This window comes from Desmodus rotundus, chromosome 8, assembly GCF_022682495.2.
Source record: "Desmodus rotundus isolate HL8 chromosome 8, HLdesRot8A.1, whole genome shotgun sequence".
Lineage (NCBI taxonomy): Eukaryota > Metazoa > Chordata > Mammalia > Chiroptera > Phyllostomidae > Desmodus > Desmodus rotundus.
In genome coordinates, this window is record NC_071394.1 from 79,841,335 (window position 1) to 79,863,106 (window position 21,772).

Here is a 21,772-nt window from a genome sequence, read left to right on the forward strand (position 1 = left end):
GCTCAGGCGTCGGAGCGGGCGGCCGCGGGCGCCGCCGCCTCCGCCTCCATGGCTGTTTACCCGGCTGCATTGTGGGAGTTTGACCTCCGCCGCCGCCAACCGCCGCCTCAGCCTGCGCCGCCGCCGCCGCCGCCGCGCACGCCATGGGAGCCGTGACTGACGGTGAGGCCGCTCCTGCCACCTTGGCCTGCTCCCTGGAGCCGCGGCCTGCACGGCCGCTTCCGGGAGCCTCGGGAGCCTCTGGCCTCCCTGCGCAACTCCCCGGGGCTGCGCGGACTCCCCCGGCCGCTCTCCGGAGGCCGCGCCGGGCACAGGGGAGGCTGTGCCGGGAGGGTGGTCGGCGCCTGGGGCGCACGTGGGCGGGTAGTGCCCGGAAGGGGTCCGGGCTGTCGGGGACGTGCTGAGGCAGTGCTCGGTGTGGTGGTGGGCCTGAGGAGCTGCACCCGGAGTCCGCTGGTCATGCGGACGGCGGGAAGCAGTGGGAATCCGGGGATGGGGCGGAGTTGGGGCCAGCCTGGACGTACAGAAGGTCCAGGAGTGGTGTACAGGAGGTGTCGCCGTACCGGGGGTGACACCGTACAGAGTGTGACACCTGGAGGAGTCCTCTGGACATAATGGGAAGGGTCCCTCACCTTGGGGTGCATCGCAGTGCGGCCCGGAACCGGCCCTGGGTTGGAGGTTGGGGGTTGGGGGGAAGAGAGGGCCGGGAGAGTGTTTTAGCTTAGGGGTGAACCGCATCTGAAGGACAACCGGTCCTTGTGCGTGGGAGATTTGTGAGGTGAGGAGCGAGTGCAGGGACGGGGCTACCTAGGGTAGATTTTTAAAGATTTGTTTGAGCGTGTGTGTGGCTTGGCGAGGGAGCTTCATCCGCTGGAGTGGGGGAGGGGCAGAGGCTGGAAAGTTGTAACGGCAGTTTGAGAAGGTGACCTGTGTGAGGAGGGGCCCACCGTGTGGTCTGTGGGCTGAGAGCAGAAAGAAGAGCTTGATTCCTCGGGGAATGTGGACTGGCATGATGGGCAGCTGGAGGGAGAACCCAAGAAGCAGTCCAGTCAGGAAGGAAGTCCTTTGACATCTGGGAAGGGCACATACAGGGGCGCTGTGTATATTTGAAGAGAGAATAACTATTAGCCATAGCTACCTGTGGAGAGGACACTTTGAAGAGTTGGGGATAGACAGATCTCCACAGTAATGGGCCAGGCAATGGGAAGACGAGTAATAGGCCCAAATTTGTGGATGTGACAAGGAGTGTTGGGGGGGGGGGGGTTATCTTAAAGATCCAGGAACTTCATGAAAAAATTTAACTTTGCTTCATTCCAGTTTCGTTGATTCAGTAGATATTCATCCCACCTGGTCTAGGCTTTAGTCTTACAGCCCAGAACCAACAGGCAAGACCTTTTGCCCCTCTGAGGTTATAGTCTGGTGGGAAAGACACATTGGATAATAGTTTGAGGCGTGGCCAGTGTTACCATAGGGGAAGTACAAGGTTAGGAACTGTAGAAGCATGTAACAAAGATTTCTTTAATCATTCTTGGAGATCAGAAAGCGTCCTTGAAAAAGTTACCCTTAATCCCATTATAAAGGATGAATACATATAGTGGTACTGGCATTCCAGGTGCAGAATGACTTGTGCAAAGGCCCCAAAGTGCTGGAAGAACTCAAAGATGACAAATACTGGCTAGAACTTGAAAACTATGAGCCAGAAATTTCTGAGGGCAATGAAAAATCATCAAAAATTTTTAACATTGGTCTGTTGTGACCAGATTTGCATTAAAAAAATTGACCATACACTCTGCTGTGTGAAGAATGATTAGAGAAGGGAAAGTGAGAAGTTCCTTCCCCCATTTCTAACATTTATATAGTATTTATTGTATGTCAAATAGTGTTCTAATTATTTTCCCCATCTTACAGGTGAAATTAGGACATGAAGATGTTAAGTAACTTGCCCAAGGTTGCCCAGGTAGTACATTCTAGAGCAGGGATGTCAGACTCATTTTCACCAGGGGCCACGTCAGCCTTGCGGTTGCCTTCAAAGGGCCAAATGTAATTTTAGGACTGTATAAACGTAACTACTTAACTAGGGGCAAGGAGCTTGGCACTGCTGCTGGGTAGAAACAAGGTGCTGGGCTGGATTTGGCCCACGGGCCTTGTGTTTGCCATCTGTGTTCTAGAGCCTGGGCTCAAAACGACTAGGTCTGGCTTCAGAGTTCTTGCCGTTCACCATTATTCATCCTGTCTCTCCGCTACTAGTGCTGGATCCTGATAAGAGCTAATGAGGCTTCCAACAAAGTGGGAATGCAGAGAAGTGGACATGTGGGAGAGAAATTTATGAGGGAGGGTATCAGGACTTCCATGACTGAGTGGATGTGAGGGGGAAGGATCAAGGATAATCCCAGGTGTCTTGAGTTGAGTGACTGTATGCTTGTTAATCTTACTACACTTTTCTATTTATTGAGGTAGAGAACTTCCAAGGAGAGGGGTTTTGTCAGATAAGAGATAAGAAGGAAAGATGAGTTCTAGTAAAGTTACAAGACTGCAGTCAAGTGCCCCCTAAATCCTGAGAGGCCACAGGAACTACCACATGCAAGATGTGCGACCTTGTGCAGGTTAATTAACCTCTTTGAATCTCAGTTTCATTCTTTGGGGATAATAATAAAATCTACCTCATAGGGTTGTTTTGAGGGTTAAATGCAATAGAAGTTGTAAAGTGCTTTTCACTGAATCTGACACATAATAATGTTCAGTAAATACCAGAAAGTGTAAGAGTTGGTTTACTCATCTCTACTTTCCTAAGTGAGAACTGTGCCTTCTTCCTCTTTTTAATATGCACAATTGTCCTCCTCTGTCTGTAAACAGATCTACCTCATTTATTACCCTTTTCTCTTTCCTAGAATCAGTCTTTCACCTGTAACCATATTAGTTCATGTATATTGCTGCTGTAGCCCTGAACACTTAACTTGGCTTATTCTAAAAGTATTTACAGCAGCTCATCATATGAGTAAACACAAAATAAATGGATGAGGAAGCAGGGCAAAAAGAACATGGAGACTAGGAAAAATAATAGGAAGTTAGAAGTGGGGGTGATCTTCAGAATGCTAGAGTACATTTATTAAGAAAGCTGTGGTGGCTCTTGTTTCTCTAGCAGTCCATTCCAAGAGCCAGGAGTTGGTCCATTCTGTGATGTAGTGTTTATGCGAGAAGGCAACATTAGATAACCAGGACAAGCAGTGTCTTTTTTTTTTTTTTAAACACTGGAGAAAAAGCTTATCTTTGAGGTGCTTATGAAGCAAAGCCAGTGTTGTATTAATTTCTTTGCAGCACCAAGGATCATGGGGCTATAAATTAGCACATCACTTACTAGGTGAAGGAAGACTAAATCACAAGTTAGAAAGCATACCAAAGCCAATAGACTGTGGTTTAGATGAGTAGCTTTGCTGGTCTGCCTTAATTTAAAGCAAAATTTTTTTTTTTTGCTTGTTTGCTTTAAGAATATTTAGATCACAGAGGAACGAATGAATTACAACTTCTTTAGGGAATTCTCTATAAATGTGATTTTCTTCAACTGAGATTTTGGTAAAAATCAAGCAGAAGTACGAGGTGTATGATAGGCCAACAAGTGTCTATTGCATACCTTCTAGGCACAATGCCAGGTGCTGGCTACAGCAATAAACTACAGAGGAAGGCCTGACTCCTACTTGGAGGAGGGAAGCAATTGTGTGTTGTCAGTTAGTAAATAAGATAATTTCTGGAGAAGAACATAAGTAATTTCTGAACTTAATTGAGTTCTGAGAATAAACTAGATAGAATGTAAGAGAGAGTAATGGAGAAGGGCTGCCAACAACTAGGTTAAAATAGGGTGAGTAAGTATAGCTACTCTCCAAAGTGACATTTAATGTGAGACCCTCAGGAGTCAACTCTGTGAAGACCCTAGAAAAGTATTCCATATAGAGGCAACAGCTAGTGCAGAGGCCTGAGGTGAAAACAAGCCCTCCCTCTAGGGAAGATAAGGGTGGAAGAGGGAAGCTGGGGGGCCAGGTGGACCAAGGAGCAGTGTGACAGAAAAGGAGGTTGGAAAAAATTGCATGAAGAACCTTATGGGTTATGGAAGGGAGATTGGGTTGTCTTCTGTGGGTATTTGGAAATGATTGGAAGATTTAATCAGAAGATTAATCATCTGATACATCTTTTCAATCATTCTGTGTAGGCTGTGTTGAGAATGGATTCTAGGAAGGCAAGAATGGATTCTAGGAAGGCAAGAATGGAAGCAGGGAGGCCAATGAGGGATATTTCAAGTGAGAGACGAGGTAGTTTTGAATTAGGGTGATGGCAGTGAAGACTGAGAAGTGGGTGGCTTAGATATCGCAATCATCCTGAAAAGTTCTTTAAGGAGTACCAGTACCTGTCTCTGGAGCATAGAAGAAGGCTGTTGTCCTCTTCTGAATCTGAATCCGAGGTGCCTGGCAAGGTATCATGCCCTCATGTAATCCTTACATATGGGTCTGTCTATTTAATTGAACTGGGAACTCTTGAAAGACAAGCTCCTTATTTCCTGCACCCAGCACAAGGATGCACTGACTAATTTGAGGAACTTCCCTGCCTCACAGAGAAGTAAAGAAGCACCATGTTGTTATATAGATATTGTACTATGGATATTATCCCCAGCATAGTCATTTTATAGATGGAAAAATGGAGGTCTTGGGAAGTCAGTGACTTTGTCATATAGCCAGTTATTAGCAAAGCCATTCTCTCCCCTCTCCTGTTGCACCCCAGCATTTTGACTAACTGAAAAGTTAGTTTGGATGTTGTCACTTCTAATTTAAACTATGTTCACAGTTTGTATTTTGTATGTTTAATTTAAGGGTGCTGAACAGTGTCAGTACACTGATAGAAATCATTTCAGAAGCCCTTTTTGCAATCCAGAGAATATTAAGTAGATATATTGATATGCCAGAGCAACAGATGGGAGATGAGAAAAGGGTGGTAGGGAGCTGGATGTAACAGTACATTCCATTTAGGAGCGCTTGTTGTTTTTGACAGTGTTCAGTTTCTTTTTTTTAATTAGAATGTGTAATTCATGGCTATATGCATGTTAAAACTTAAAATAATGGTTTTAATTATGCCTGTGAACAATGTGACAAAATAATGGAACTGTACTCTAGCTTTCTAATCATGTAATTGTTTATAGTTTCCTTTGACTGCAGAGGAGACAGCACTAATCTGTAAAGGAAGATAATAATACACACTCTATAGGGTTGTTTCAAGGATGAAGTGTAATACTATATGTAAAGCACTTTGACCATTTATTTTATTGTCCAAACCAGGATACTTTTCAGAGTGATAGGAAACAAATAAGATGTATGGTCATCAAACTGGAGTATATAAACACTGTATAAGTGTTTGCGGCTGCTGCTATTTCTGTTTCAATTTCAGTGTTAATTAGATGCTGTGAGCACAGGAATTTTTTGTTTTTTATTTTTTTCACTAGTGCCAATGAATTTGCCCACTTTGTTCCTTAGGTTGTGGCCCCAGCACAGGGGTTACTACTACTGTTCAACTACTAAATAATGTTTCCTTAGCCAAAATAAATGGTTTCACAATGCAAGATTGGAGTTTCAACCTTGACTTTATTAGCACCGTACTCTAAATATTTAAATAAATCTACAGAAAAACAAAGGATTTCAACACAATATTTTTGCTTTTCTAAAATTTAATTTTGGTTTAAGTAATTTACTTTGACATCAGCAATTTATTTAGACTGGTCCTAAGTATCTTTTGAGACATCAGTATTTACATAAAGGAATCAAAATATCTTATTTTTTCCATCTTCCATTTTTGTGTCTTCTTAATAGTTTTGGCCTTAAAAATTGTTTTTAATGATTTTAATCTTCCTGGAAGGATGGGCTAGGTGTTATTTCACCTTAAGGAAGCTAACACAATGGGACATATGTAATTCACCTGAAGAACAATGGAATGTATGTAATTCACCTTCAGAACACAATGGCATATATGTAATTCACCACCTTGAGCAGTGGTGAGCTAATGATAATCTAACAGGAATGCACACACACGTTGTTTTTACATGGCTTTAGTTTCTTGTTAACAGTTTAGGCCAAGCCAGTTTTCTTCTCGTTGTTAACACATCATAGATTTATTAAGGAACATTGATTAGAATTTTTAATACAGAAAAAAATGAAGGAAAATACCTTAAAATGACTATTACATTCACTACCTAGATAACCATTGTTGATGTTTTCTTAAGTAATATGTGTCAGAAAATTCAAGAAGAAATGTGACAAAGTGAGCACCTTCCTCTAATCACCTTCCATTACTAATCCCTCTCCCCAAAGGTAATCACTAGAAACTTTTCTGTGCCCTTCCAAAATTATTTTTAAATGCTCATAAATAAGGTAAAAAGCACCTTCTCTGGTTCCAGATTCCTGAGTTTAAGTCCCAGCTCTATTCCTTACTTCTTGTGACATTTAATTTGGGACAAGTAAAAATATTTTTTTACCTTCATCTGTAAAATAGGAGTAGTAATATCTATTTACTAGGGCTGTTGTGCAGATTAAATGTGTTTATATGTGAAAACAATTTAGAACAGTACTTAACACATTGTAAGCATTATGTATTTGTTAATATGCCAATATGTATATATCCTTCAAAATTGTATATGAGGGGGACCTCAAAAAACCCAGAATTATCTTCTAGAGGGCGGGCCCCTTGTAATACAGGCTTCCCCCCGCTAGGTAAGTGATCTAGGAACCCATCTGCATCAGTGTACCTATTGGTGGTGGTACGAGAGGCTGCATTCGGCTTCAGTGAATTTTTTTGAAGACTCAGTGGGTTTGTCCATTTCATGACAGGTGATTTATGAGTACTCCTGCCCATACCATGCTGGGTGTTCAGCAGTTTTTGATCAAAAAATGGCAAGACCCCTGTGTCCCACATTCCCTATTCACTTAGTCTGGCCTCAAGTGACTTATTTTTGTTTTCCCGGATGAAAAAAGTCCTCAAAGGGAAACATTTTGCTGATGTGGAAGAGGTGAAACAGAAAATGCCAGAAGCACTAAAAAGCATCAAAATCGATGAGTTCAGAAACTGTTTTGGGTAGTGGAAAATACATCTTGGTAGGAGACGTTTTGATACAATTATCAAATGGAAAATACTTTGAAGGTGACTGAAGTTTAAACATGTAAAAAGAAATACACAAGTTTGTATAAATAAATTCCATTTTTGGGGGTCCCCCCTCATACAAGTGTTTCCACACTCTTCTGTATTATACTTTTTAATCAATGATAGAACTTGGAGCTCTTCCTACCTCATTTTTTAAAATATAAATGTGTAGTCTAATTTATAAAACATTTAGCTATTTTCAGTTATTTTATTCTTAGAAATAGTGTTACAATGGAGCTATTTGTACAGATGCCTTTGCACACTTGTAGGAATAATTTCTAGAATATAGGTCATACTGTATATGTAATTTTAATTTTAGTACTACATTGCCCTAGTGCCAGCTGTTTTTTCACTGTAATCCTGTCTCAAATTGTTATACCTTCCTGTGATTTTCATTTTGGATCCAGAGGGTTTGAAAAAGCCAGTGGTGGGTTTGTGTGCCTCCAGAATTCCTTGCTACCTTGCCTTTAGAAAAGAAATGCTAATAATCATTGGTAGAATTCAGGATTGCACTCTCTTGGAAGCAGGTGAGGTGGCAGTGCTGCAGGGCTTCCAGCATAAGGAGTCCCATTTGATGCTAGGTGGAGGTTTCATAACAGTGAGGCTCTTGCCATTGGTTGTAAAGCCTTCACCTGTCCCCAAAGAAATAAGTGTTTTGAAAGTTGACCCACCATTATTATCTTCCAAATAGTTTTCTTCTTTCCTTTTTTGAGTATTTACTCTTAGATATTCTTAAAAGTTGTTTTGTAATGGAGGTTCTAATACCTACTGTGAGGAATAACAACTGAGTTTTCAAAGAAATATTAATAAGGGTTTATGAGAGATTGTCTTGCCACACTAAAATGAGAACACAGTTTAAATGGCTGTATCACCTGACAAAGAGGCTTGGAAGTGGAGAGTTGGTCTAGTGACTGTAAAGGAATAATTTTTTCCTGTCTCTCTGTTTATGGAAAATGGGCATTAAAATCTAACCCCCTGAAAAGACTTTTTAAGGCTTAGTGTAGTACGTAATTTTATATTTATTCTAGATAAATATAAAATTTAGGTTGGCAGATAAGATAGGAAGGGATCTAAATGCATCTCAATTTTGTGAGCAAATATTTGCTTATCAACATACAGGTGTCATAACTGAGTGATTTTTGAGTGGCAGACATTTTTTAGGTATAATTATGGTACCACATGCAATATAACTAAATGCAGTGGGAAATCTTTTTACAGAGTCAAAAGGAAAACCACCATTCACCAGGCAGATGATAAGCATTAGGGTTTAAAAGCTCCTTCTAGATGGTGTTGATCCTCATAGTCAGTAAAGAAAGTAATTACGACAACTAAGGAATGATGTTGATAACATCAATAAAATAGTTTCTAATCCATCTGTACTGTTTTTACAGGGTGGGCCAAGGTCCACCAGAATTATTATTAGCATTTGAATTGCTTATAAAGGACTTTAACCATGATAATAGTTTATGAAGTCAATGTATATAGTAAACAAAACATGTTTTAGGTGTGTTCAATCTAGAGCTAATGGTTGAGGTATCATTAAAAATAATAGTGCTTACACCATGTGTGTTAGGAACCATCAGCAGTGGGCCATCCTTGAATTTCACAAGGGCAGAGCCTGTTTTCAAACTGGTACCTCATTCCTTTGATTTTGTTGCTGTTGGGAGTTGCGCTTTGCTTTGTATATGGTTTTTCAGTAATTCTCACCCCAGAGAATTTTTTAGGCAATTGTCTATGCAGTTTGAGCTAGAAATGTTGTGACCTTGAAATACGAAGTTTGAGACAGAAGTAAATTTGTAAGAGATCATAACTGGGCAAAACTTTGTATGCATAAATGCATAGTATCTGTTTAAGAATATTGATTTATCTATAGATAGATATTCAATATTTACTCATTTTTTACCATTTTTAGGATGATACACATTGTAAATTAAATTTAACATTAAGATAAGGATTCCTTTTTTTCCTGCTTTTCTACCATGAACAGGCATTATGCCCCTTTTTGTATATTTTAATAAAGTTTCATGGAAGTTCTACAAAGTGGATAGTTTTATTCCCATTTTATAGATGAAGTTAAATACTTGTCACATACATACATACACACAAAGTAAACACTGTGTGGGCTGAACAGAACAGTGGCCCCAGTTTTGACTTCTGGCCCATCTGTTTGGCTGTAAAGACATGCTCTGCTCTTAGAAGAGCGATAGGACTGAAGCCAGAAAGGGGCCTTGACTGCCTTGATGGAATCCTTTGCTGGGGCTATCAGACTGGTCATACCAAACTCTGCTTTGTGCCTCCCAGTGTTGGCATTGGCCCTGCCTTCTCCTAACCAAGTCTCTTCTCAGCCCTGATCTGCCTTCCAGGACCTGTGTTTCTAATCTCTACTTTAATTCATGCCATTTTAGCTCCTAACTGTATATGCTTTGGTAGCCTCCTAACCTTCCTCCCTGCCTTTGGCCTTTCCCCACTTGTAGTCCATTTTGTACACTGCCTTCAGTTTTAATCCTGCCAGAAAGTCCTGCCCATGAATCTTTAGGAACTCCCAGTTGCTCACCAGCAAAATCCAAGTCTACTAGTATGGCTTTTGCTAGTGTGGACATCCACAATCTGACCACAAACAGTCTTTATGGGCTTGAGTTCTGATATTTGTCTTTACTCACCCAGCCTTGATGGTGTTCTAGGGTAGTCATGTCCCTGATCCAGCTGCTGCAGTTTATAGCTTTGTCCCTGCCTGGAGTGGGGGCCAAAAAAGGATTTTAGCTAGCTATCTTTTTTAACAATGTTATGAGGCATAAGTGATATACAAAGACCTGCATGTATTCAATGTATACAGTTCATTGCATTTGGACATATGTAAATACCTATGATACCATCACTACATCATAGCTTTCTATTTCAAATAATAGCTAACAGATTTTGAGTATACATATGGTTCAAAACCAAATAATATAGAAAGATATTTCCCCATCATCCAGCCCATTCCCCATCTATTCTCCTTATGCTGCACCTCTTTTCATTTTATTAGTTTCTTATATATCATCTCGGGGTATCTTTGTGACTGTACTCAATGTGGATATATATTCTTATTCCCCCTCATTTTTACATGAAAGAAACATGCCAACCATACAATTCTTCACCTTGGTCTTTGACAAGTTACTTAAGTCATCACTCTGTGTCAGCACATTGACATTTTTGCTTTTTTATAGCCTCATGCTATTTCATCATATTCCTATACCAAAATTTATTTAGTCCCCTGTTGATGGGCATATATCATATTGCACGTATGCAAGTATATCTAGCATTATTGGTTCATAGGTTATACATTTGAAATTTTGTTAGATATCTTTTAGCTTTTTTGATTGATGATGTTTAAATATCAAAAGAGCAGCTCAAAATCAACTTGCCCTAAAACCCCCAAGCCAAAGGGAGCTCTCCTCCTAATCTCTTCTACTGTGTGTCTGTGTCACTCATTTAACAATCACAACCTCCTCTGTGTGTGTATTCATATGTGTGTTATTTCTCCAACTAGAGTGAAAGAACTTGGGTCTGTATTTCACATCTTCAGAACTTAATTTTTGTATCTTAGAAACAGACACATTTGCTCATTGATCAAATATTCATGTCTTTTTTTCAAAAAGAGAAATCTCTGCTGCTGACCTGAAAATAAGACAGTTGCATGCTACTTCTTGTTAGTGTTTTGAAGACCAAGCTCTCTTTGGAGGGCAGGTGGTCCCACGCAGGCATCACAAATTCAATTGTAAAATATTTATTGGACATAAGAAACGTAGACAGTGTGAGAGGCTAGGAAGGAAAAAGAATGAGCAAGACATAGGACTGGCCCTCATGAACCCTTTCCCAACTTTATTTGGCCTTTACAGTGTTTTAAACATTTTTCAAAAACTTTTCTAATTGGGATATTACATACATATAAAAGTGCACAGATTTTAAGTATACAGGTGGAATGATAGAAAATCTGAAACATTTTTTTTTTGTTACCAAACTTAAAAAAAAAATTTCCCACATTTTTTTTATTACCAAACTTAAAAAAAAAATTTCCCACATTTTTTTTATTGTTCAAGTACAATTGTCTCCATTTTACCCCCCAGTACTCCCCTCTCACCCCAGCCATCCCTACTTCCCACCCTTGATCCTACCCCCCCTTTGGTTTTGTCCATGTGTCCTTTATACATGTTCCTGAAAACCCTTCCTCCTCACCCTCCCTGCCCCCCCCCCCCCCGCCCCATTATCCCCTCCCACCTCCCCTCTGGTTACTGTCAGTTTGTTCTTAATTTCAATGTCCATGGTTATATTTTGCTTGCTTTTGTTGATTAGGTTCCAGAACTTGTTTTGTTGTTGTTGTTGTTTAAATCTCTTAAAAAACAAGTTCTGGTAATAACTTTCCCTTAGGGTACTCACTCCCCAATTTCTCTATTCCTTGAATGCATTTACATTTGAAATCCCTGGTCCTCAGTAAAGTAGTATGTCCTGACATCTGGGAGGAGGAAGGGGTTTAGGGAGATAGGGTGGGGGTAGGGGGAATGGAAAAGCAAGGATAGGAAGACTGGCAAAGGAATTGAACCTTGTCAGTTGAACACTAGACTGCTTACCCGTTGTTATGTTTACTTTTAATTTAACAAAGTTAAAACATGTTTGTGGTTTTTAAAAAATCAGTGCATTTTCTGCATTTTAATCTCTTCAAGGACTGAATTCTTAGAATGTATAGATGTGCATTTGTCTCATCTCAGATAACATTGGTGGTTAAAAACTGAAAGCTTAAGCTTTTACAAACTAATTTTGTATTTTAAAATGTAAAGTTAAAACACCTGATGAATCTGTAGTTTGAGCAGCCTATCAAAGCCATGGCTTGGAGAACAAAACCCAATTCTAAAATGTTTATCTGATGTCACAGAGTAAAAATGAGCCATCTGCCTTCTAGAATTTATCTCTGCTGCACCTGCGCTCAAAAATACTTCTGCCTACACACAGGAACTATTGTTTAAAGATTTGCTGTTGATTCATCAGGCAGGCTGTCCAGGAACTATTTACACTTTAAAATTTATTATTAAAAATTGCATGCACTTGTTAAAAACCAAACAAAGACAATTCTACAAAGCCATTTAGAAAATTAAATCTTTTCTCATCCTTTGTCATCTTTCTTACTGGAAACAACCAGTATTACCAGTTTCTTGTGTATCTTTCCAAAGATATTCTCTGAATACATAAACACCCCACATGTGTGAGGTATGCACACATAAATACACCACATCTCCCCCTTTTCTACACAAATGGCAACAAGCTGTGCTTCTCTGCACCTGTTTTGTTTACATTTTACTTAACATCTAACTTTTTTTGGTAATGGTATATACACCCACACTATTCTTGTGGCTGCATAATATGTTTCATAATTTAACCAGTTTCTTCCTGGTGAATGTTTAGGTTTGCAATCTCCTCTACCAACAACTCTGTTAAGGACATCCCTTTACATTTATCTTTGTGTGTGAGTGCACATGTATCTATATTATGAATTCCTAGACTGCATTTTAAACACTGTTTTTGCTCAGTTGCCCTACAAAGAGTATACGTGTTTACATTCCATCAGTGTAAGTGCAGTTTCTCAGCACCCTTGTTAACATTTTTATTATCAGGCCTTTTGATCTTTACCATACTGATATGTGAAAATGATATATTGTGGTTTCAAATTGCCTTTTTCTTGTTGTGATCCAGCATGACATGGTCCAGGAAGAACACTAGCTCTTGGCTGCCAGACCACTTCTTAACTCATCATAATCATCTGTGCTGCTTTTCTAATTCCTCTTTTCATTTGCCTTAGAGCAAAAGTGAGACAGACTTTAAAAAAAAAAAGCCCTTATGGAGAAAGAACATTGCAGATATAATAACTAAATTACATATTTAAAAAAACAAATCCATTTCTTTTTCTCTGGTCCATCTCATCCTTTTTCCTAGTCTGCCACTATATCCTTAAATCCTCTTTTCTCTCTATTTTACCAGGACCTCATACTAGTCAGAGACATGAAAATTTCAGTCTCCTTTTTGTCTGAATGGGTTTTTCCCAAAAAAGTTCTCTAAGAATTATTGGCTTATTTCCTTGGTGGTACCTGAAAATTAATTCTACTCAACAACCCAGGAAGTAGAATCACAGTTTTGTGAGGGCATGGCTTTTCCCTGCTACAACCCCAGTTCCCAGAATAGTGCGTGACACAAATAGACAATAACTATTACAAATATATAGTAGTAAAACCTACATAATATAGAATTGACCATTTTAACAATTTTTAACTGTGCAGTCAAATGGCATTGAGTACATTTACATTTCAGTAATTTTCTTTTGGATGAAAGAATGAGTAGTGATATTGGTTATTGTTCCTGAGAGTAACAAGAGCCAGATGGTCTTTTTAATTTACATGATTCTTCTTTCCTCCAGATGAAGTCATACGGAAGCGTCTCCTAATTGATGGAGATGGTGCTGGAGATGATCGCAGAATTAATCTGCTAGTGAAAAGTTTCATTAAATGGTGCAATTCTGGATCCCAGGAAGAGGGGTATTTCTGTTTACTGTTGTTTCTATACCAATGTCTTGATGTGACTTTAGACCTCATCCACAATCCTGCTAATATTGCAAATTTTTACTCACCTTAAATGTCCAATTAAGTCAACTCTTGGTTAATCAAGAGTAGATTTTTCTGGCCTTAATTCTCTCATTGGAGAGGCCTGCTTAATGTTTATTAAAATGTGCAGAAGGCATAGTGGTAAGAAGAAATGAAGATTAAATCCAGGCCATTATTTGGTCACTTTTAGCAGATAAGTGTTTAAATATCTAAATGAAATGTTCTTTATTTAAGCTAATAGGTTGCTACAAAGTTTTACATAGATTTAATAAAATTTTTAATTAGAAAATTTTTCATTTGAATTAGCTTTTCACATAAATGATTATATAGAGTGAAAAAATTGTGAGAATAGAATTGTGAAGATTAAAAAAAATCTGGTCAAAGTATTTTTTAAAGTATTTAAAACAAAATTCAAGCAAGTAGCTGTTTGAATTAAGCTTATTGATAGGAGCAGCTCTACTTTGTAACTAAAGCAGTTTATGAATTTAGTACATTGGGAAAAAGAAAACATAAGGGACAGATATTCTAAATTATTTTAAATAAAGCAAAGGATTCTCTCAGAACTTTATATAATTTAATTAGCAAATCTTTGCCTGCATTATAAATATTTAACTTTGGTAATCCACAAAAGTCTTTATTCTGTTTCTCTCTTTTTTATTAGGTATAGCCAGTACCAACGTATGCTGAGTACACTGTCCCAGTGTGAATTTTCAATGGGCAAAACTTTGCTGGTATATGATATGAATCTCAGAGAAATGGAAAATTATGAAAAAATTTACAAAGAAATAGGTAAAGAAACCTAAAGTAATTAATATTTCTCTCTTTGTAATTTTAATTTTTACGGCCCAAAGGAAATAATGCCTGCTGCTAGTTTTCTTTGATTAGTGGTAAAATGATAACAATAACAATATTAATAATAAGAATATAGTAAAATTAGTTACAAAAATGTATTTTAATATGATACAGTACTTTAAGTTACAATTACTTTTAAATGTCAGCATCAATCTTATTAGCAATGGAACTTAATTTAAAAACACATTTTAAAATTGAAAATGGATGGAGATTATACATGTTGTTATGACTATCTTAAAAAAAACCTTTTTCAATAGAATGTAGCATTGCTGGAGCACACGAAAAAATTGCTGAGTGCAAAAAGCAAATTCTTCAAGCAAAACGAATACGAAAAAATCGCCAAGGTAAGGGTTTTATAGGATTTAGTATGCAAATACTTCATTATTGACTAGTATTTACATGCTGTTTTTAATGTTGTAAGGTAGAATTTTCAACTAGAATTAACCTGAATTATAAAAAAGAATTAGAGACAAACTTAATTCTTTAAAATTATATTAATTTTTAAAATAGCTGAGAAGGAAGGCTATGCTGAATAAACTTTTTCCTGGATTGAATTGATTATGCAGGTATTTCTTCAGTATTTGGGTTTTTGTTTGTTTGTTTTCTGTCTTTAGACACCTTTGCCTAAATAATATCATAGTTAATCAGCAAAGGCTATTTATGTAAGTATACTAGATTTATGTTTTTGTTGTTTATTTGTTTAATGGAGCTACTTTAAAAAAAGAAAAGAATTTAAGCTCATTTTGTACAAAGGACGCATACATTTACAAGCTGCCTAAATAATTTACTAAGAGGAAGTTTAAGTTTTGTTTTGTTTTGGTCTCTATTGTTTTTAAATTAGGGTATGTCATTATTGCAATCCATAAAAATCATTTCAAAATAATTTGTAATGGCAGAGGCATTGTTCCTGTATGTAAATTCAAAGGTAGATAAAAATATACAATCAGAATTGAGACATTTATGAGAAACTAGAAGGAAATGGAAAATGTTAATGGTTATTTGGGGGTTGTGGGTTTTTATGGCTTAAATTTTTTGTTTTTTTTTTTATACTGAGCATGTATTTTTTTATAATTAAATTTTTATTAATCACACTATTGAATTAATATGTTGATTTCTAAAACAATGAATTTTATTTTTTCATGAACCTATTAAGATGATGTTGAACTCCTTTTAAAAGATATTTTTTTGAATTCAGTGGGCAATTTACAACAGGATATACCAACTTATTTAATAATTAATACCAATTCCAAATAATGTTAAAATGTTTTACATTGTTTTTGTTGACTAGTGAGGCTTTCAAATGAATGCTGCCATTTATCATTTCAAAAGAAAGGTTAACAGGAGATACATGACATATCCTGGAAGTCCCAGTGGAGCAGAAGCAAGATTGCTGAATTTTAAATCATTTCTAAGGTTCTGAAATCATTATGTTTAGAATGAGTGAGAACTATAATTTGCTGTTGTCTCAGATCTAAAATTAATGGTATGATGTATTTACTTTGCTGATCATTTATTTTCCGGGCAAATAGTAAATACAGTCCTCTTTAGAATCAGTCCATTTGGTGATAAATAATGACTTAAGATCACTTGTGCTTCTGCTGGCCTCTTGTATCCTGCCTATGAGTTGGTAAATGAAAAGCAGAGTGGGAGGTAAAGGCCTTGTTTGGAACACTTGAAATCATGTATCCTTACAGTTATAGCCGAATCAAGTGAAACTGGCAGTACTCTTTCCATCTTGCGATGTTTTCATCTCTTTATGTAGGAAAGTGATTAGGAGAGACTTGTGAAATCACACATTGTATTTGGATGTCCAGGTTCAAAAAAAACTTAATTTTGTAAATATTTTTATATCTTTCAGAATATGATGCTTTGGCAAAAGTGATTCAGCATCATCCAGACAGACATGACACATTAAAGTACGTTTAAAGCTTTACTTGAAAGTAACTAATCTTTAGATATAACTGTTTACATACTAGCTAATCCATTTTAACAGGAATACATAATATGCTCCAAAAGGAGGGATCAGATAGTCAATATGACGTATTCTAATACTGTTGATTAGATTTTACTCTTCCAGCTTTACTGCTATAGTTCTACAATAAATACATATAATATGCATCAATATGAAAATGACAAATGGAATATGGTCTATTCATATAGTATAATACTAAATATCAGTTAAAAAGAATATAGTAGATATACACATTTTAAATACAGATCTCGGAGGGATGGGGAGAAAAGGCATACAACTGTAATTGAATAACAATAAAAATTTAAAAATAAATAAATAAATACATACAGATCTCAAAAACATAATCAGAGTAAAGAAAAACAGAAGACATATATATAATAAATGTTAAATTATTCCTAAGCTTCTAAAGTGTGTATAGAATTATAGTCATCTATAAAAGTTGTAGGACCCCAAAATATTATATAGTAACACTGTATATATTATTTAGAGATGTAAATTTATATGTTAAAAAAGGATTGGAATGATATAGTGATTGCCTGAGTGGGAGGTAAAAGAAGAAAAACAGCTTGGGATAGAGGATTTGGGGTGAGGTTAAAAGTGTATTTCAAATTAGTCAGCAATTAACCCGCAATGTTTTATTTCTTTTACAAAAAAAAAAAAAAGACTGGCAATAAATATGGTAAAATTTTGTTAAACTTATCAATTCTTGGGGTTTGATATTCTGTTAATTTGTAGTTGTCCTATTCTGTAAAGATTATCTAGAAATTTAATTTTAATGAAAATAAGTATATATTTAGAAGATGAGAAGAAATCATGTTATCTTTAAAAGGCTTATCATAGCAAGATGGAGGTGTAGGTAAATATAGCTCTCCCCCTCACACAACCACAGCAAAAGTTACAACTAAAATACAAAACAACTATCACCCAGAATCATCAGAACATCAAGCTGTATGGAAGTCCGACAAGCAAAGAATTAAAGAAGTCAATTCATCCTGGCAGGTAGGAAGGGTAGAGACACACAGGTTGTGAAGACATGAAACAGGTGGTCCCACATGCATGTATGGTAGATAGAAATTGAGAGGAATACTTCCAGAGTGAGGGATCCCAGCCCCACATCAGACCACCCAGCCCAGAGTTCCAGTGCCAGGAAGATAAGTCCCCATAACTTCTGGCTGTAAAAACCAGTGGGGGTTGGGGCAGTGGAAGAAACTGCAGGATTCTCAGGAGTCTCCTCTTAAAGGGCCCCAAAACACTTAGGACTTATGCATACTCACTCCCTCTGGGCTCTGGCACTGGGGCAGCAGCTGGTAGGGTACCAGTGGCGTATGGGGAAAAACTGAAGTGACTGGCATTAGGGCGAGTGCTAGGGGACAGACGAAACTCCAAAAGCCAGGCAGCAGCATTGTCCCCTTTCTGAGCCCTCCCCCACACAGAGCCACAGAGCAGGGATACCTTGTTGAAGACTCCATCAACCTGGTTCACCCAGGTTGCTCTGCCCTCATGATTACCTAAGGCTCCACCCATCCAACTTATGGGTGCTCTTTTCTATAATAGGCCACACTACTAGGACAGGGAACCAAAGCAGTTCTACGTAATACATAGAAACAAACACAGGAAGGCCGCCTAAATTCCAGAACAAAACTCCAGAAAAAGAACTAAACAAAATGGAGATAAGCAATCTATCAGATGCAGAGTTCAAAACACTGGTTATTAGGATGCTCAAGGAATTCATTGGGTACTTCAATAGCATAAAAAAAGACCCAGGCAGAAATGAAGGTTACACTAAGTGAAATAAAGAAAAATTTACAGGGAACCAACAGTAGAAGGGATGAAGCCAAGAATCAAATCAATGATTTGGAACATAAAGAAGAATAAAACATTCAATCAGAACAGCAAGAAGAAAAAAGAATCCAAAAAAATCAAGGATAGGCTAAGGAGCCTCTGGGACGACTTCAAATGTACCAATATTCGAATCATAGGGGTGCTGGAAGGGGAACAGAAAGAGCAAGAAATTGGAAATCTATTTGGAAAAATAATGAAAGAAAACTTACCTAATTTGGTGAAGGAAATAGATATACAAGTCCAGGAAGCACAGAGGCCCACACCAAGACACATCATAATTAAAATGCCAAAGGTTAAAGATAAAGAGAAACTCTTAAAAGCCACAAGAGAAAAGAAGTTAACTATCTACAGGGGAGTTTTCATAAGACTGTGTGCTGATTTCTCAAAAGAAATTTTGTGGGCTAGAAGGAACTGGCAAGAAATATTCAAAGTTGTGAAAAGCAAGGACCTACAACTTAGATTATTCTATCCAGCAAAGCTATCATTTAGAATGGAAGGACAGATAAAGTGCTTCCCAGACAAGGTAAAAGCTAAAGGATTTCATCATCACCAAGCCATTATATGAAATATCAAAGGGATTTACGGGATTTACTTAAGAAAAAGAAAATCAAAACTATGAACATTAAAGAGGCAATAAATTCACAACTGTCATCAATTGAATCTAAAACAAAATCTAAGCAAACAAGCAGAACAGAAACAGAATCATAGATATGGAGATCATTTGGAGGGTTACCAGTTGGGAGGGGGAAAGGGGAGAATAGGGGAAAAGTTGCAGGGATTAAGAAGTACAAATGGATAGGTACAGAATAGACGGGGATGTTAAGAACAATTCAGGAAATGGAAAAGCCAAAGAATCTATATGCATGACCCATGGATATGAACCAAGAGGGGAGATTGCTGGAGGAAATGGGGGGTACCAGGTAGAGGGGGACAAAGGGGAAAACGATGGGACAACTATAATAGCATAACCAAGAATATATATTAAAAAGATAAAATTCTCATCATAATAGAGTGTTAACTCATCCTTTTTTATTTTTAAAATACTACTTAGTAACTAAAAAGTTAGGTATTATGAATTCTTTTCCCCCAATTAGCAAAATATAACAGTTTTACTATTTTTCAGGGCACTAGAGGCTCTGGGCAAAGAATTAGAGCATCTTTCACATATTAAAGAAAGTGTTGAAGACAAGGTATTTGCATACATATTTTATAGATTTCATGATGTGTGTTTTTATAGATCAATGTGAATTAATTTTTTTTCTTGTTAATACAGCTGGAATTGAGAAGGAAACAGTTTCATGTTCTTCTTAGTACCATCCATGAACTTCAGCAAACACTGGAAAGTAAGTAGAAATAGTTTCATAACAAATGTTTATGAAGATTTTTAAATGATCTAGGAACATGCCTTCTAAAACACACATCTTTAAGAGAGAATATACACCTTCAATTTTAGAACAGCAGTATATAGCTGGATAATGTTAAAAGATAATTCATGTTGTTTGACTTTCTGAGTATATGCGGGGAAGTCTGAATTTGTGACAATTAATGATTTAAACATTCAGTAGTTTATATTAAGAGAAATTCAAGGATGATATATTTGGAAATTTTGTGGTTTATTATAGTTTATTGCTATGATATAAAGTAACAATATCAGACCCAGGCAGACCATGGTAAGTCAGTGAAGTAATTAGTAATAAACATATTTGTACACTTAGTGAACAGTAGGTGCTTTGAGGCAACTGGAAACTTGCTCATGTATTGACTATAGCCAATTGGAAATTTTTGTGTTATCTGATCTGACTGTTTTCAAGAAAAGCCTAAGACCTAGAGGTTTGTTTTTTTTTTTAGTGAAATCTGTTACATTAATTTTACATTTTGATTCAACTAACACACAAGAACAGTCAAAATAGAACTTTTAAAACTAATGCTTTTGTGTGCCATTTATAGTCCTAGGCTGTCATTTTGCCACCTTTGTTTTAAATATATTGGCTAATAAAGGATAAGCATGTTTTCATGTATTTATCAAATGTAATTTAATCATATCTGACTAAGCATTTATGTTTCCTTCTTAATTGCAGATGATGAAAAGCTCTCAGAGGTGGACGAAGCTCAGGAAACGAGCCTAGAAGCAGATCCGAAGCCATAGATAGGCAGACCACCATTCCCCAGACTATTAAATCAGCAATATGATCTTAGTGTGTTTAGAATTTGCTGTTCTCTTGAGATATTTAAAGTTTTGACAGTGAACTACTCTGCTTTTAAATGTTAATGTACAGTTTATATTTCTTTACACAAAGGTAAATGACTTCAGTATATATTTGTTTTATTGAAATACCTTATTTATTCTTAAACTTAAAAGGTAGAAAACAATATCCAAAAATGTTTAATACAACTTTTTCAAGTCAGATACTGTTTGTGCCCATAGTTCTTAACTGTTAACATTGATTTGTTGATAAAATAAGTTGAAGATTGTGAGAAGGTGGTGTTTCTAGGATGTGCATGAAGAAAATGAGTCAGCTTCTGTAAATTGTTCCCACTTTTGAAAATGGAGTACTTGAATAGGCTTCAGGAGGGCTGTGAACTTGTGAAATTGTGTGCAAAATGTTTGTGGTCTATGGTCACTGTGGGCCAGGTTCTACGATATAAGAATCATTGGTGTAAGAGGAAATAAAATGCAAAGTTAATCCATATGCATTACTTTCTAGATCTCTCTCCCTAACACTTAAGCACTGTGGTTGTTAAATGTTCTGTTCATGTTTTCTCTCTACTGTTTTGTTCTTTAGGAGTTATTTTCAATGGAAAAAAAGTTGATAAAGTGAAGAGTAGTTTGAGATAATTTGCCTATGAAGATGGTCTTGCATAAAGGATTTTATGACCTTTTTAAAAATTAAACTAAGGCTGAATCACCTATAATTTTCTTAAGTATTGAATTATATTTTTAATACTTGTTAGATTTCATTCCTCTTTATTTCTTTTAGTTCAGAAACATGACTTTACATGAATCAAACCTTAATAATGTTACATTTTTATAATTTTAATAAGAATTCTTATTTTGTAAAAACTAAAATTTAAAATTAGCTCAGTTGTATTTCATATTAAAAGTGTTGTAATACAGCCCTGGCTGGTATAGCTCAGTGGATTGAGCATGGGCCTGCAAACCAAAGTGTCGCTGGTTCGATTCCCAGTCAGGGCACGTGCCTGGGTTGCAGGCCATGTGCCCAGTAAGGGGTGCACTAGAGGCAACCACACATTGATGTTTCACTCCCCTTCTTTCTCCCTCCCTTTCCCTGTCTCTAACAATACATAAATA

The 21,772-nt window shown here is 37.1% G+C and overlaps 1 protein-coding gene across 2 annotated transcripts; it reads left to right on the top strand.

Annotated features, from left to right (window-relative positions):
• The first annotated feature begins 24 nt into the window (after nucleotides 1-24).
• THOC7 (THO complex subunit 7) lies at nucleotides 25-21,152 on the top strand. 2 transcript variants are annotated; one of them, XM_053930307.2, is made up of 8 exons: nucleotides 25-162; nucleotides 13,613-13,730; nucleotides 14,458-14,585; nucleotides 14,906-14,992; nucleotides 16,507-16,564; nucleotides 19,586-19,652; nucleotides 19,736-19,805; nucleotides 20,541-21,152. In XM_053930307.2, the coding sequence occupies exons 1-8, from the start codon at nucleotides 144-146 to the stop codon at nucleotides 20,606-20,608; spliced, it is 615 nt and encodes a 204-aa protein (XP_053786282.1). In that variant the 5' UTR covers nucleotides 25-143; the 3' UTR covers nucleotides 20,609-21,152. The 2 variants fall into 2 exon arrangements, with proteins under 2 accessions (XP_053786282.1, XP_024412529.2); XM_024556761.4 differs by lacking the exon at nucleotides 25-162 and adding an exon at nucleotides 2,448-2,603.
• The last annotated feature ends 620 nt before the right edge of the window (nucleotides 21,153-21,772 follow it).